This window comes from Coregonus lavaretus (assembly GCF_964263955.1).
Source record: "Coregonus lavaretus genome assembly, chromosome: 3".
Classification (NCBI taxonomy): domain Eukaryota; kingdom Metazoa; phylum Chordata; class Actinopteri; order Salmoniformes; family Salmonidae; genus Coregonus; species Coregonus lavaretus.
This window is the reverse complement of record NC_139990.1, coordinates 59,405,537-59,423,077: the sequence shown is the minus strand read 5'-3', so window position 1 is coordinate 59,423,077 and position 17,541 is coordinate 59,405,537. Positions and strand designations below refer to the sequence as shown.

At 46.6% G+C, this 17,541-nt stretch overlaps 1 protein-coding gene across 1 annotated transcript; it reads right to left on the bottom strand.

The window, feature by feature from the left end:
* Nucleotides 1-5,683: 5,683 nt before the first annotated feature.
* On the bottom strand, nucleotides 5,684-16,620 carry LOC311111083 (uncharacterized protein). The gene is made up of 10 exons (XM_084153764.1): nucleotides 16,588-16,620; nucleotides 15,894-16,029; nucleotides 14,961-15,614; nucleotides 14,740-14,818; nucleotides 13,129-14,573; nucleotides 9,783-12,928; nucleotides 8,988-9,149; nucleotides 8,564-8,746; nucleotides 8,114-8,239; nucleotides 5,684-7,084 (listed from the first exon to the last, which is right to left on the bottom strand). The coding sequence occupies exons 2-10, from the start codon at nucleotides 16,015-16,017 to the stop codon at nucleotides 6,761-6,763; spliced, it is 6,243 nt and encodes a 2,080-aa protein (XP_084009890.1). The 5' UTR covers nucleotides 16,018-16,029; nucleotides 16,588-16,620; the 3' UTR covers nucleotides 5,684-6,760.
* Nucleotides 16,621-17,541: the final 921 nt, after the last annotated feature.

The following is a 17,541-nucleotide window of genomic DNA, read 5'->3' as shown; positions in this document are numbered from 1 at the left end:
TGCTTGGCTGGGTTTCAAACAGAGATCCACCTTTTCCCTTCTTAGGACCCTGAGAAGAGGGAAGTGTGTGTGAGTGTGTTTGTGTGTGTGCGTGCGCACGCGTGTGTGCGTGTGTGTGTGTAAACATGCGCTGAGTCTTGGAGAATTCAGATTAATTGGAGCATTGAGAGGGTTATGATGATCTGAGCAGTGAGGTGAGACTTCAGATGAGAGACATCAAGGGAAGTATTAGTCTAAGTATGTCCTCTTCATACTTAGAGACTAGAGGGTTTGACAGACAAGAGAATTTAAAACCTGAATGTACAGATGTAGGATCTTAATTTCAGTTAGTTTGCTAAAGCTGGAAAAGAATCCTGCAGCAACAGGAAATGTGAGTTATTATGTGGATTATAATTAATGGACATTTTTGTAGGGGTTGATACATTTTTCGTAAGTGAAAATCAAGTCTGAAATTTTTAAGTGGAAATTACAAACTTCAGAAGCCTTTTTAAACCTCAAATATACTACACATTTTAAATGTCCTGCATAGAAGGAAAGTTCTAATGCAACAGGGCGATCAAATGAAGATCCTACATCTGTAGCGGCAGATTTAGATCCTGAACGCTAGAGATGAAAGGAGACAGCATCTAGACATTTAGACACAGGCCTGAACTGTTGGCAGTGTGTGTGTGTGTGTGTGTGTGTGTGTGTGTGTGTGTGTGTGTGTGTGTGTGTGTGTGTGTGTGTGTGTTTGTGTGTGTGTGTGTGTGTGTGTGTGTGTGTGTGTGTGTGTGTGTGTGTGCGCTCGTGTGTGTGCGTGTACGTGTGTGAACGAGAGAGAGACAATGTGTGAACAAAGCAGGAAGCATTAAGCCATCTTCAGAGACCTGATCTGTTGGCAGGAACAGAAAACCTGCTGCTCTCATTTGTTAATGAGGACAATTAGCATGTGATAATGTCATAATTCCACAACCACGCTTTCTCTCTCTGCTACAAGACACTCTCATCCAATCTTCTCCTGCATGTCTCTGTCACTCTCTCTGTCGCTCTCTCTGCTTCTCTCTCTGTTTCTCTCTCTATTTCTCTCTCTCTCTCTCTCTCTGTTTCTCTCTCTCTCTCTCTCTCTCTCTCTCCCTCCCTCTCCCTCCCTCCCTCCCTCCCTCCCTCCCTCCCAGCCTCTTACACCCTGCACTGGGCAGAAAGCTGAGCCACTATCATAGCCTGAAAGCGCAGTAATTTTATTAAATCTGAAACAAAAGACAGGACACAGCAGAGCCCCAGAGAACATGGTCCCTCAGACAACAACACCAACAACCACACATCAGTTGTGTCCCTTTGGTACAGCCATTCACACAATAACAATGGCATCCACTCATTTTGTCTCTATAGGTTGATTCTGCCTGGGACATGAAGTTGTGAACACCTTGCTGTGTTCTTATTACTAAAGAATTACATGGTACTAAGAACATGTTATATCATATATCATATGTAAGTCGCTCTGGATAAGAGCGTCTGCTAAATGACTAAAATGTAAATGTAAATGTGTGTGAACACAGGCATGTGAAACATGTTGATCTTTGTGTCACTACAGCACCTAAGGGGAATGTATCTGCGCTGACGTTTTTTAGAGGACCTGTGAAGCAGATAATCCAAGATCTTCTACTCCATTTAATGAGGAAAAAATAGTGTTTCGAATCATTTGGGGCCAGAAACCTTACAAAAAAACACAATCAATCACGTGAAAAAACACGTGGTTTACAGACACGTGTGAACACAGGTGTAAACAAATCGCATGAAAAATGTCACATGTAAAAAAAAAAAACATTCACATGAGTCAGACGTGGTATTCGGACACCTGTGATGTTTCACATGAATCTTCCACATGTGAACAAATCACGTGAAAAATGTCACGTGGGAAAAACAGACATTTGAGTCAGACTTGGTTTTAGGACAAATTTGACATGTTTTTTTGTAAGGGAAACAACACACTGGTGCTCGCCTCACTGAGTTTACAGTGACACACACACACACACACACACACACCACACACACACACACACACACACACACATGCCTCCTCTCCTTTGGGCTGTTAACCATGGGCTGCCGGACTGGGCCATCTGCTATCCTTCACTCCCTCCCTCCCTCTTTTCCTCCCTTCCTCTTTCTGTCCCCTATTCGCCTAGACTGCTCTATTTGTCACTCTCTCTTCCTTCCTCAGTCCCTCTCTATCTGTCACATCTTTCGCTCTTTTTTTACTGCCACCCTCTCTTTATTTTATTTTCCTTCCTCCCTCGTTCTCTGTTTCTTCCCACATCTCTTATCCTCTTTCCCTCCCTGCATCATCATCTCCTCTATCTTCCAATTTGTCCCTTTCTCTCTTTTTTTTTGTCAGACTGTTACTTTCTCTCCTCTCCTACTTTCTGTCCTTCTATCTTTTCTCATTCTATTTCCCGGTCTACCCCATGCCACACTCTCTTTCTCCCTCCCTCTCTTTCTTATTTTCTCCCCTTCTCTCCCTCTCTGTCTCTCTCTCTCCCTCCCTCTCGCTTTCTCCTCTCATGCCCCTTTCCTCCTTCTTATCTTATAGAATCTCAGCTCCAGCAGCATCCCACTCTGAACTCAAAGACTGTGTCTGTCTTCATCTGAGCTCTGGGATTTGTCCCAAATGGCACCATATTCCCTATGTAGTCCACTACGTTTGACCAGGGTCCATATGGCTCTGATCAAAAGTAGGGCACTATATAGGGAATAGGGTGCCATTTAGGATGCTGCCTCTGAGTCTCTGGTCACTAAGAAGGGAGAGAGGAGGAGGTACAGACAGGCCTTTGTTGAGCTCCTTTAAAGAGGCGGAAAAGCCTTCAATGACTGCAGATGCATGAACCCCACAAAGATGTCTCTGTCTATCTGTCTATCCTTCATTCCTTCACCTTGTTTCCTTAATTCTCCTTTTCCTCCTTGGCTTATATAACCCCAGTGGTCGTGCATCTATCCCCTAATATTTCTGTCACAGTAGTGAAGGCAAAGTATCCAGTCAGGCTGCAAGGAAACACACACCCCTAACACACACACACATTAGATACAATACACACATGCACACACACTTGTCCATAAATACTGTAGACACAACACACATGACCAACACCCGCTCCCTCTCTCCCTCCTCTCCTCCCTCACCAGAAAATACATTCTTAAATCATGAAGCGTCAGAAAAGCAAAAGGTATCACTGCGCCAACAGAACAGTACACAGGCTGAATGTTTACTTTAGATGGTTTACTGGAGATCATGGCTTTCTGGTTAGCTGAAATGACAATGGGTGCATCTCAATAGTCTGAAGAGGCTTCCTCTCCTTGTCTCATTTTCTTCATCTGCTCTGATGAGTGTGAAACTACTTGATAGTTGACAGCAGATTCCCAACAATACACATCGACCATCTTGTTTTTATCCATCCTTTGGCAAGGAGACGGATAAAGGAAAGGAGACAAGGGGAAGAAGCCACTTTAGACTGTTGAGATGCAGCCCTGGGCTGCCTGCCTGCCTGGAAGTGTTGTGTAAATCCAAATGGATGATGGATGAGATCTCACATCACACAGATATAGACTGACTCTTCATTTATCCACTGCATTCCCTTCTTAAAGTACTCTAAAAATATTCTCTCTATCGCTCTCTCTGTCTAGGTCTCTGTCTCACTTTATTTCTCTCTATCCCTCTCTCTCTCTCAATCACGCTCTGTCTTTCTCTCTCTCTGTATTTCTCTCTCTCTCTCAGCCCCCCTCTCAGTCTCTCTCGCTCTGATATATGAAAGGAGTGGACAGGTTTCCACCATATTGCTTTCACCTGTCAGATCTTGTCAGATCAGAGGTCATGAGGGGGAGGAGTGCTACAGTAAATGTCCTTATCCTCAACTCATCATTGTCTTTCAAGTGAGGACATAGAAAGACAACTCACAGATGAGATGTAGCTTCATAATTTCCTAATTGTGACAGTTGAAAATAGGCCATTACAGGCATAAAAAGGCTTGAACAGCAGTGACATACAGGCCAAGGCCATCCTTGAACAGCGATCGGGTGATGGGTGATGACTGATGACCAGCAGCACACACTGTACTATCCTGTACTATACCGCCATGTCCCTGAACTGTTGGCTATTGTAACATGCAGGCAGCGCAGACTCAGGCCACCATATGTCATCAACATATAAGCCGCGGGGGCGACATTGCACAGCACCGGAGCAGCACGCCGGTGTAGGCTGACTGCAGGAGCACATCGTTACATTTATGATGGATGGATGCTTTAAAAATAATGGATTCAGTACAGGCTAAACCATTTCATTAAAAAAAATTTGTCCTACATATTAAGATATACTGATTAGAGACAGGATCCATAGGCTACTCATTTGCATTGATTAGATGTGGATTATGCATCAATAATCTTACAGGACCAAACTGAGTCATACAATTCATCTCTACATGCATTAACAGGTACTGCGAATTAAGGCGACATATTGCATTCAATGATGGGAATATTCTGGGATATTTCAAATAACATAGCCTATTGCATATCCCTATTAGGCTACATTGTTTCATTGATTTTTTCTTATCATAGGCTATGGCTCAAATTCTGAAGCAATATCTTACATTAGGATATAGGCCTAATCTAAATGGTCATAAATTGGGATAGGAATTGGAAGGGCACTAGCCTATCCAAACTGTGTAGCCTAATGATTGTCCCCTTGTGTGGCATTCTGTAGAGAAGACTGTGAAATTAGCATGGTAATGCATTATTGAATGCTTGTCCCATCATACCACCATCCCGATGAAGCGCATAGTCTGTTTAATCGTTCCCCCCAATAAACGTGAAAGCCTAATCACAATTTTCTCACCTTTCATCTTCTCCGGAACAAGCACGCCCTGTTTTCATCCAATAAAGCCCTTATCAGATAATAATCGGCTATTATCCTAACATCTCAATATGCGGGAAAGCCAACAGACACCCTCACGAGCATCTCACCAAAAACTGCAGAATTTAACCCGTCACGCACCAGGCGGCGAATGTATTTGAAGAATCTCATCACATCCACCACACACACGTAAGAAATAATTATCCCCTTAGCTCACTCACCTTTAAATTCACACTATCTCCTCCGTATTGTCAGAGTAGGCAACGTTATAACGGGATTGTAGGAGGAGAAATATGGAGCCTAGCCTATTGATGCATGTATTTATCTCCCTTCTTGGCGTTACCCTCCCTCTCAACCTCGCACCCCAAGAGCAGCACTTGAAGACTGGGGCTGAACATTTGGAAGATGATCAGAATATGTCGGCTTTTGCTCTCGGTCGGAGCCACTCGACTGATGTCGGTAAACACCGGATTCGATTGCCTCAAGCAAGGCAGCGATTGTTGGTTGTTTGTCTTTTTAACTGAAGGAATTCATCTTCCTTATAATAAAACATAATAGCTGTATTGTGTATAGGCTATTCAGCTGAGAGGTGAAAGTGAAGGCTGAGTCGAGGGATTTAGTTAAACCTCAATCAAGTATATCTATTATGTATTAAAACATCCCAAAGCCCAGACTGTGACTAAATGAAGTGACAGAACACAGTAAACATTCGTCCATTGACTGCCATTAATTGGCCTAAAAACACTTAATGAAATGGTAGCCTACATATTATAAAACACAGCATAATAACAAATTACTCAGAGGTTCAGTACAAAAGGTTTATTGGTCAGTAAATAAAGACACATTTAACTCCTAGCCATACAAAGATGTAGATGGACGAGCAGCATTAAAACAATCAGTTCAGTCCTTTCTCTAAGATTGAAGCAATGTCCCTTCAGCAATCACAGCTAGGGAAGACATATCTTCTATATTCAACATTACCCTCATAAAATAGGCACTAATATATATATATATATATATATATATATATATATTTGTTATGTTTCTACAAAGGCCAGAGGATGTCTATTAATCAGTATAAATAAAGGAGCAGGAGATGGAGGGAAGAGACAGGAAAAGAGAGGAAGAGACAGATAAAAGAAATATGACCGGGATAGGCAGTCTATTATCTCTTGTATTGCTCAGTCTCTTCTCTCTATGTTAACTCATATTTAGAAAAAATTAACACAAATCTATTCAGAGCATTTCTCTGCATTTATTTTCTCTACCCTCTAAACATAGGAATACATTTCCATCTCTTGGGGTTGTTTTTCTTCTTATCTGAGTGAATACATTCTCAACTATCTAGTCGGTCATACAGGTGGATGTGTCCTCTCACCAGCCTTTTACGTCTGCGTCCCAAATGGCACCCTATTCCCTATATAGTGCAGGGCTCTTGTCAAACGTAGGTAATAGGGTGCCATTTGGGATGCTGCCACTGTCTCTTGGACAGCCAAATCCTCATTCTCCTCTCTCTCAGGTGTGTAACGGTCTCTTGCCTCTCCAGGGGTGTAGTACTGTAGTTACTACTCCTCTGTGGCCTGGACCTGCTACTGTTCTCTATACAGGTGGAGGTGGGTGCTGCATGCTAGCCCATCACACACACAGACAGACAGACAGACAGACAGATGGGCGTCTGCTGTCTTCTCTGGAACTGTAATGCCTTCTTCTCCCTGGCCCTGTATACAGGGTCATATTCACCTAACGGAAGAAAACAGACTAAAACAGGGAGGGATTACCTGAACTTGTCCAATAAGAAACACTCGTTTTTGTTTTCTGTTGCATAATGTTTTGCTACAGTGTGCACTAATGAATACCACCCAGGTGAGTTTCGTCTTTCTGTTACGTTTTCTTCCTGCCCCTGGCCTGGCCTTTGCCTCCTGGCTGAGCGCTGGGTTTGGGGGCTGAGAGGACATGGGTTACCAGGTCCACTCTCTGTTGTAATATACCAGTTAGCAGGAACTCAGCACTGAGGACGGGGAGAGAAGCAGAGAGAGCAGGAGCACAGAGAGACCAGTCCTCCCCACACGATATCACTACGGTCTGGGCCTGGGTCTTCTGAGTGGAGGGCATCTTGGAGAGGAAGCGAGCTCCGCTACAGGTGATGATGTCCTTCATCTGGGCCGGCTCTGGCAACACTGACCTGGTTACATGGACCTCATAACCCTGAGAGAGGAGAGGGCATGCTCTTATTTTGAGTTTTTTTCCCCCCTTTAATTTACAATCAGTTTCTTCATGAGGGCTAAGAGGCCAGTTTCATAAACAGGAAGTAAAAAGAAAAGACTAAGATAATAGATAATAGCCTGCTTGCTGCTCAGTCAGAACTGAGCTAATGGGAGAGCTGCCCATTAAACCCAACCACAACATTAACAGTTAATGCAGCCTGCCTGCCCTGCCTTCTCCAAAAGTCTGGTTTTTATTTTTCATAAATTTGCTAAAATTTCTAAAAACCTGTTTTCGCTTTGTCATTATGGGGTATTGTGTGTAGATTGATGAGGGGGAAAAAATAATTTAATCAATTTTAGAATAAGGCTGTAACATAACAAAATGTACCATGCACATTGCCTCAGTACTGGTAACCCTTGTATATAGGCAAGTTATCGTTACTCATTGTGTATCTATTATCACTTTTATTATTACATGTTTAACTTTTCTATTATTTAGCTGTTTTCTTTCTCTCTACATTGTTGGGAAGGGCCCGTAAATTAGCATTTCACTGTTAGTCCACACCTGTTGTTTATGAAGCATGTGACAAATAACATTTGATTTGATTATACAGAAACCCTTTCATATTCTCAGGACATGGCTTTAGTGTGTCTTGTGTTTTCAACAGTCTATGGTGTGTAGTCATAGATAAAAGGAGCCCATTGGGGAGTGTGGATTGTTCACACAGTGACAAACCCGTCTAAATGATTCAGGAGAATGTATGTGTGCAGAATCATTCCTGGGTTCCTGTGAGTCATTATTTGCCTAGTGCCTGCGCTCTCCTAGGGGTGTGTGTGTGTGTGCATGTGTGTGTGTTGCCTATTTGAATAAACAAGAATTGGGAAACACAAAGATACAAGCACAGCGGGGAGCACGCACACACGCACACACGCACCACAAACAGAGTTGGGACATTAACACACAAACATAAATGGATGACTTGGACAGATGGAGGGAGGAGAGGAGGAGAGAAAGTGTGTGTGTGTGTACCTGTAGAAGAGGCTGGGTGCTGGCGGTCCTCAGTGATTCCTCCAGACAGAAGCTGAACTTGTTCTCCTGCTCTCTGTCCTTCACCAGGTACCTGTCAGTCGGTAGGAAACGACCCAGCTTACCACACTGAGGGAGGAGGGGGAGAGAGGTGGTGTTGGGAGGGAAAAGAGGCAGGGTGTGTCAGAGAGAAAGAGAAATAGAGAGTGCAGAGAAAAAGAGAGAGGGGAAGGGTTTGAGAATAAAACGAGGCTCTGACTCCAACCATGATCAGATAGTGATTATAATAAAAGCAAAATGTCTCAGATGTTCTAGAACAAAATTGTCCCAAATTGTACAAAAGCACTTCCAGAAAGAACTCCAACCACCCCATTACACAGAACAGTGATGTGCATTCTATTTTTACAATCTTCTGGTCATCCATCTTCACTTCCTGGTGGGGGGGGGACTAACCTTATCCAGCCAATCGGTGGTGACGACAGGCACGCCGCGGGCCACAGCACACAGGAACTTAACGGTGCGTCGGACCCTGTCAGTCACCAGGTGGGTCATGTCGGCCACGCCCTTCGCCAGGCTGCCCCCCAGACGAGACACCACCTTACCCCCCTCCTCATCCCCCACTCCTGTAAACAACACCTGAGAGGGGGGGGGGGGGGAGAAGGCGAGAGAGAGGGATGGAGAGTAAGAGGCAGAGGAAGGGAAGGATGGAGCAGAGGTTTCAGTCCACTCATGTGACCTATCACTACCTACGTCACAGAGCTTTCTACCTACGTCACAGAGCTTTCAAAACCCACATACACGACTGCGCATCAGAGAGATTTAACGCTCTAACGCACGCACACGCAGACACTAAACACACACACGTCCATTAGCTTACCTTGTAGGACTGCGTGGTGGCCCTAGCTCTGCACAGTGTCCCAGGGGAGGAGAGGGAGGACAGGGGAGAGGCAGAGGAGGAGCGAGGGGACTTGGCTAGCGGAGATGAGTCCACAGTGGCGCTACGCTTACCTCTTCCGTTACCTTTAGGGGTCTGGGGCACCTGAAGCAGAGAGGGGTAGGGGGTGGAAGAAGAGAGAGAGGAGGAAGAGAGGCAGAAGAGAGAAAGAAAGAGTATCTGTCAGTAATACAGGGTGTATACAAACTGATTGTTATGCACATTGGACCACTTAATTCATTACTAGGGCTGTTATGCAAAGATGGCCAGCGTACTCCTAATGGTGAGATAGAAATGTCAGTGTACTCCCATGGCTGAGAGAGAGAGAGAGAGAGAGAGAGAGAGAGAGAGAGAGAGAGAGAGAGAGAGAGAGAGAGAGAGAGGAGATGGCTTGGGAGTCACTGAATGATGTTAATTGAAATCCATTTCTCTAGTGGGAAAAGACTGACTCAGTGTATGAAGAGAGTGAAGCTGGGTGTGGACAGAAATGGCTGTATGGATGGATGTAGCTCAGTTGGTAGAGCATGGCGTTTGCAACGCCAGGGTTGTGGGTTCGATTCCCACGGGGGGCCAGTATAAAAAAATATTATAATAATAATAATAATGTATGCACTCACTAATTGTAAGTCGCTCTGGATAAGAGCGTCTGCTAAATGACTAAAATGTAAATAGAGTGCATAGCTTTTCAAAGGCTTGTCTATTAGAAGGGAGCAGATAGAGAGAAAGAGAGAACATTACCATAGACTTAGAGTCCAAAACAGATTCCTCTGCTTTCTTTATCTGAACCGTCGAATGCCTGCCTCGGACTTTCCTCTGCACAGTACCAGTCTCTTCCTCTTCCATCTTCTCACCCCGTCCTTCCATACTCTTCTCCACCTGTGCAGTGGAGGCTCTACCTCTCTTTGCTGGAGTGGATGCAGGTTTCTCCTCTTTCTCTCCTTCCTCCTTTTCCTCCTCTGCTGCCCTCCGTCTCCCTCCCCTCTGAACCTTAGCTTTTCCCCGGGGAACCTTGAACCCACTGCTCTCCTCCTTCTCCTCTTCCAGCTCCCTCTTCCTCCCTTTCCCACCTGTTTTAGACTCCACTCCTGCTTCACTTCCAGTGTCCCCTCCTGCTGTTCTACTGGTGGATTCAGGTGTGTTGTCTTTCTGGCCTCCTCTGCCCCGGCCTCTTCCATTCCCTCTAGGAGGGGAGGAGTCCTCTGTTACCTGGGCTGGAGTGGTTTCTTCACCTGTTACTTCAGGATCTGGATCATTGGCTTTGGATGTTCTCTTCTGCCCTCTAGTGGTACCACCAGCCTCCTGAGAATCAGCCTTCTTGTTAATCTCAGGGTGTGGAGCATCATCCTCTACTTTCTGGCTTCTCCTGCCTCTGGCAGTGGGCTTTGGGGCTGGAGGCTGCTCACTCTGGCTGTTACTGGGAGGGACAGACTCTGTCCCAGTCTTCCTCCCTCTCCCTCCTCCCCTCCCTTTGATCTGAGTGCTCACGCTAGCCACACTACAGGTGGGGACCTCTGAGTTGAGGGAGCTGTGGGAGTTGGTGGAGCTGGAGCGAGAACGGGTTCTCCTGGCAACAAACTGTTCACTGGAGAGAATGTCCTGCACTGTGACCTCCACAGCAGCAGGGGGCGCCACAACTGTCCCGGCCACCGTCCTTCTCCTGGTGCTGTTGCGGGTGGAGTTGTCTGGGCCAGGGGCTAGCTCTGTGGTGCCCCTTCTCCCCCGCCCTCTCCCTCTCCCTCTGCTCCCCTGGGTGCCCATGCTGGAGATGGATCTCTCAGAGCTGGAAGAGTTGGAGCGAGACCTAGTTATACTAGCTGGGACTGGTTCTGGTTGGCTGGACAGAACGTCAAGTTCAGGTTGTGGTTGCGTTGTAGGTGGAACCGTGATGGTTCTCCTGGTGGTTGCTCTGTGACCTCTCGTGGATGTTTTTGGCTCATTTTCATCGTCTTTCTTTGCCTGTGTTTCTCTCTCCAGTCTCTCCCTCTCCAGTTTTTCTTTCAGGTCTCTTTCCTTCATTTCTAATCGCTCCTTCTCTTTATTTTCCATCTTCAGTCGTTCTCTCTCCTGTTTTTTCTTCTCTTCTCTTTCCATTTTTTCCTTCTCCAATATCTCCTTACGCTCTTTCTCCAATCTGTCCTTTTCTGCTTGTTCTCCCTCTATTCTCTCCTTCTCTTCTCTTTCCCTGCTTTCTCGCTCCAATTTTTCTTGCTTTTCTTTTTCCTCCCTCTCCAGTCTTTTCCTCTCTTTTTCTTTCCTCTCCCTCTCCAGTCTTTCTTGCTCTTCTCGTTCCTTCCTTTCCCTCTCAAGCCGCTCTCTTTCCTCCTGTTCCCTTTTCTCTCTCTCCATCCTTTCTGTTTCTACTCTCTCCCTCTCTAATCTCTCATCCCGTTCCATCCTTTCTCTCTCCTGTTGTTCCTTCATAACCCTTTCTGATTCTACCTTTTCCTTCCGCAACCTTTCCTTCTCAGTTCGTTCTTCTCTTTCTTTCTCTATTCCCTCTTCCTCCTCTCTCCGTTCCATCTCAAGTCTTTCTTTTTCTCCCTCTTTCTGTTGATTCACACTCTTTCTTCCTCTTCCTCTCCTCCCTTGCTCAACCACCTCCGCTTCTTTCTCCTCCTCTTCTTCCTCAGGCAACACCTTCCCTCTCCTCCCTCCGCCTCTCGTAGTGTTCACAGCCTTCCCCTTCCCTGTCGTCTGTGTCTTCAGAGGCTCAGAGCTCTCCTCCTCTTCCTCCTCTCCTCCTCTAGCTCCTCTTCTACCTCTACTGCTGACACCGCTTGTCGCAGCCTCCGACTCTTTCCCCCGCCCTCTCTGAACCCGTCCTTTAGCTTTGGTGTCCTCCTCCTTCTCTTCCTCAGTGTCACAAGTACCCATAGGCTGAGTTTCAGCGGTGGAGATGTGGGAGCTGGTGAGGAACTCACTAGGTTGTGTTTCCTCCTCTTCTACTGTCTGTTTTTGGGACTGTCCTCTTCTTCTGGGTGAGTCTGGTTTGGTTTCTTCCTCATCATCACTCTCCTGGACCATGTCCAGAGTTTGAGCAGTGGAGAGGTATTGATTGGTCAGCACCTCACCAGTCTGGGTCTCCTGCTCCTCTTCCTCCCTCTCCCTCGCTCCTCCAGATCTCCCTCTCCTTACTGGGGTGGAGGGCTTAGCCCCAACCAAATCTTTCTCCTCCTCACCCTCCTCTTCCTCACAGGCAGACATGGGCAGGGTTTCAGCTGTAGCAACATTAGATGTAGTGGGGAACTCCAAGGGCTGCGTCTCCTCTCCCTCTTCATCTTCCTCCTTTATGTCACTGCGAGGCTGGGCAGCATAAGCCTGTGTTGCCTCCAGGGCAAAGTCTACCTGCCTGTTCCTCGCGAACACCGCAGACCTCCGGCCAAGGCCAGGCTCCTCGCTCCCCCCTCCAGATCCATAGGCCTGGGTGGCCTCCAGGTCAGAATCCCTATCTGGGGAGCCGAAAGCCTGGGTGCTCTCTGTGGCTACTGTCTGGGCCAGAAAAGCCCTGGAGGACGGAGTGGGAACCACAGCTCCAGCACCATACGCCTGGGTGGCCTCCAACTCCCCATCTGGGAAGCTGAATGCCTTGGTGCTCTCTGAGGTCTGGTCCCTGGCCTGGAGGTGGCTGCTGTCTGACAGACCCAGCTGGAAGGAGCCTTGGCTGGGCTGCTCCCCCCGGTCCTCCCCCAAGGAAGGCTCCAGACTGTAGGGCTGCGTGGTATCCAGGGTGGGTTCCACTGGAAGGCTGCTCTGATGGCCCTGGTCCTGGCCCTCCAACACAAACGACTGGGTCTCAGACACCACAAAGTCATCGTCCTCCTGGCTGTCTGATGCAGAGCAGGACAATGCTGCTGTGGGCCTCAGCACAGGAGGGAGAGCTGGGTCTGAGGAGGAAAGATAAGAGAGACAGGTTACAAATGAACACGGCAGATTCACAGTTTCCACTGGAAATGTAGAATCTCTTGTCAAAGTCCATAGCTGTGTCCCAAATGGCACCCTATTCCCTATTTAGTGCACTACCCTATGGACCCTGGTCAAAAGCAGTACATTCCATAGGAATCAAGGTGTGATTTAAGATGCAAACCATCTAATCCACGTCTGAAGGGGTCTGAGGGACTGAAGAAGGCCTGAGTCACCATCTCCTCCTGTACTGACGATGCCAAAGGGGTGGAGCACTTCGGATGAGGGCCAGGGGAGCCCCCCAGGGGGAGCAGCACAGGTCCAGCTTCCCCCTCTCTGGTCCGAACTGGAGTCTGTCCCTGGCCTGCCTCCCCTAGTCCATCCTCCTCCTCATCCGTATCACTGTCCATCCTGAAGTCACTGGGCTCACTGGGGTCCGACTCCAGGACCATCCCTGCTGGGGGCTGACACCGGGGGGTTTTGGGCTCCAACCCCTCCTCCTCCGCATCTGTATCAGCATCAGAGTCCTGAGACCTGAGAGCGATTGTCGTGGTAACAGCACCCGTTGTCGTTGTTGTGTGTGATGGAAGCACGGCCGCGTCTTCCGTTACCGTAGCGACATTAGGAGTAGGGTTCATTGTCTGTGTGGCGCCTTCCTCTAAGTCTGTGTCGCTGTCAGACCTGATCTCCAGAGGAGCAGCAGTTGCAGGTCCTACACTGGTGGGTGGCTTAAGGAGCTCCGCTGTTCTGCTGCTGGCCGGAGGGGCAAAAGGGTTGTCCTCTTCATCAGTATCACTGCCCAAAAGAATCTCCTGGGGACCAGCAGTCCCTGTTCTGATCCCACTAGCATCTGATTCTGGAACTGTTTTGGAATGTGTGTCAGTGTCCTCCTCTTCCACATCTGTGTCACTGTCTCCGTGGAATACTACGGGCTGCACTGCAGGGGCAGAATCGGCTGGTTTCTCGACCGGATCTGATACAGAGGAGGTAACCTTGGTAGCACTGTCCAACACATCAACAACATTATCATCATCCACGTCTGTGTCACTGTCCAGGTGTATATCTGTTGGCTGCACCACTGGGATAGAATCTACTGGTTTCCTCTCCACATCGGCAGCAGTTGGCATTAACTTAGAGTCACTGCCCATAGTATCCCCTTCCTCCACATCAGTATCACTGTCCATGTGGAGCTGGCCTGGGTCAGAGTCTGTAGGAGGTTCTGTTGCGACTGGTGGCTTAACACCGTTTACAGGTGCAGACAGCCCCATCTCCTCCTCTCCCTCTACGTCTGTGTCACTGTCCGTGTTAAACTTGTCCTCTGTAGACACCATTGGTGCGGAGGGGGTTAATCCAGCTCTCTCAGCTTGACTGACCTGGTTCACCACTTCTACTGACACATCCTCCTTTCCTCTTGTCCTTTTCCCAGTTTCCTTCTCTCCTAGTGCCTCTTTGGCTTCCTTCCCCTCCTTCTCTTCCTCCTCTTCTTCGCTGTCGTCCACTATCACTTGTGCTCTTCTCCTGTGCTGCTGTCTCGGTCCATCCATGTCGCTCTCCTCCTCACTGAAGCTCACTATTTTCTTGGGTCTGTTTTTAGCGGAGGAGGAGGGAGTGATGGGGCTCTCGTCCTCACTGTTAGACATACAAGGAAAGGTGACTTCACTTTGTATACAACGGAATACAACACCCACTGTATTATAATATATTTTTATAGTTTAAAATATAATTCAATATTTAAGTGTTCAGTGTTGATATCAGGTTACTGAAGTGTAAATTAATGGATGGATGGGAACTTTACCTCTCTGGAATGACTTTGTTTGTAGGACTGAGGAATGTAGAACAGGTGGGACTGGACATGTGGGATTCAGAATCAGAGACTAACAAAGAAAAAGAGAGAGAACGAAAGAGAGAGAGAGAGGTAGAGAGAAAGGAGAGAAAGAGAGATTTACAAAATACTGCAACAAAGCAAGATCAGAGCACCATGTTTTCAGATTACAGCAAGGGAAATAATAAACATACTTTTACCAAATAACTTTCCCTGTTTGTCTCTCCGTCCCTCTCGCTCTCCATCGGAGTCAGACTCCGATTCAGGCACCAGTGTTCTCTCAGGCTGTGTGGGGGTTTGTTCAAGCGACAGGGGTTTGGCCGGAGTTCTACCCTTTCCATCCAGCTCAGTCGGTGCCCCCATCTCTCCATTGACTCCTCTACCCTCAGTCTGTCTCTCAGTCTTTGGTGTGCCAGTCTCTCGTCCCAGACCTTGGTTCCTAGGACTGGGGCTTCCTCTGAGCTGGGCCTTCCTGTCTGGCACTGTCCTCCTTCCCCTTCCAGAGTCTGCGTTCGTCGGGTTCCAAACGTGCCCCTGTCCCACCCTCTTGTCCACAGAGACATACTGGCAGGGAATGTCAGCTATTACCACACACTCTCCCTCGGTCAGAGCGTAGCGGACGTGAGGGGTCAGTTTGGTCCGGCCCTTCCTTGTCCCGTTCATGCTCCCCAGGTCCCACACTAAAGCCTCTGTCTCCATGGCGGCAACGTTGCCATGACGACGGTTGCCGCGAAACATTGAGATGGAGATGACGGTGTGTTGCTTGGATACGGAGCGGGCCACGAGGGGCAGGGAGCATGAGTCTGGGTTTCGACCCAACACATTCTCTCCCTGGTAGAGAAGCAACTCTGAGAGACAGAGGGAGGGGGGAGTATCAATAAAATACTGATTTTAGCAGCAAATATAAACATTTCAGAATCTGACAACATTATTTGATGAAATACTTTGACAAACAAGTTTGGATATGAAGCTGAATATCTCAAATCTTGTGTTGATGAAACAAAGTAAGAGGGAAATCAATGCATGCAACAAAATGCCAGCAATGCGAGATATTGTACAAGTCTAGGCTTATTTGTAAAGGTTAAAAGATTATAGAAAGGATGGGGACATAACAGGGCTCTACTCACCAGTCTCTGGGATGTGTTCATTTTTTAACACCCTGAGTTTGGCCAGTGGCTCTCCTCGTATCTCTCCATCCTCCTCCTCTGACTCTTCCAATATTGAGTCATCGATCAGCTGTGTTGCCTCCATTCACCCTTCAATCTAAAATCAGCCAAAGGGACAGAAAACATGGCAGTAAAACAGTATTTAGTTAGTCAGCTAAATTGTTTTATCAGGATGCACTGGCTAGCTAACGTTAGAAGATAGTTAGCAAGCTAGCAAACTAACTAGCTAAGTTAGCAGAACGTTTCTAAATGTGACTATGAATAACTTATTCAGTAAAACAAGGCCACCAAGCGAAATTACCATAAATAACACGTTTTACCTTCAAGCCAGCTAGGTAGGCAGGTAACTAGCTGGTAGATAAAGCAATTTGATCAGTAACATCAAAACATACTAATCGTGGTCATGGATGAACGTTTTGAATACAGATCTAGACGTTAGTTACAAATTCGATCATCAAATGCACGTTCATGGTCTAGCTAGTTAGCGATCCAGTCCATGTCTCTGGAGTCTGATGTCTGTACAAAATACAGGACAGCAATCATCAAATGCCATTTTATTAAAAATACTCGTGCAATGTCTCAATCATTTGTGGAACTGTTAATAGAACACATTTTTTTATGGATATTCACCTTTTCTTTAAAACAGCACACTTACCGTGCATGCCTTTCGAACGATGAAAAACAAAGTGCATTTCCGGTAGAAAATCTGCCCACCGTCAGTGGGTGGGTCCATAAGACTATTGGTCGAAACGGCTGTTAGTTATGCTCTGATTTGTGATGATTGGGTGCAAAGAACCTCGATCATTATATGGAAGGATTTGATTGGACATGAAAGGTATGACTTGGGCATTTCTTGGTGTTCCGGGTGGACCAATGGAATGGTCTAAAATGTTCAAACTCCGCCTACCCTGGGCACCCGGCCATGCAAAACAAATTCGACAATTTTTTTACCGCGCTGGATAGACAACGGGGCGTGCATCTCCACTGAAGCGCATTTTCCCCTTTCGGAGCAATCCAATGACATTTTACTTTTATTATAGGAATAGGAGTGAATATTTTAATTAATATTCGGATAGTTTGGGATCCGATATCATTTGCATCAGTGTTTACACAGTAATTTCCCCTCTCTAGTGTCTGTTCTCTGTTCCTTTTATGAACATGTAGTATTTTAATGCATTACTCTGTGACTATTGTGTACACATTTCCCAACTCATTAATGTTCCCTTATGCTGTTTCCTTGTATATGATAACAACTGAATGGGAAGAGTAAGAGAATACCATTCTTAAATATAATTTTTCTGTATATTGCACCAATACTAATACAGGCCTATTCTATTGTGTTCATGAACATTCATAGTTTTGTTCCATTTTGAGGCAGTTCAAGCCTAATTAATGCGGCACTTAATCTTATCCAGATGCAACTCTGTTCTCATAGCGGGGAATAGCGCTGCTTTGGGCCTGTAATATGCTTTCATAATGGAAGAATTTGTGTTCATTCACATGCTGTGAGATTAATGTTATTCCAATGATATAACTAACTTTCCTCCTCTCTGGCCCATGATGATGGTATGCATCAACAGCCCCCCTAGTGTATCTAACCTTGTGACTC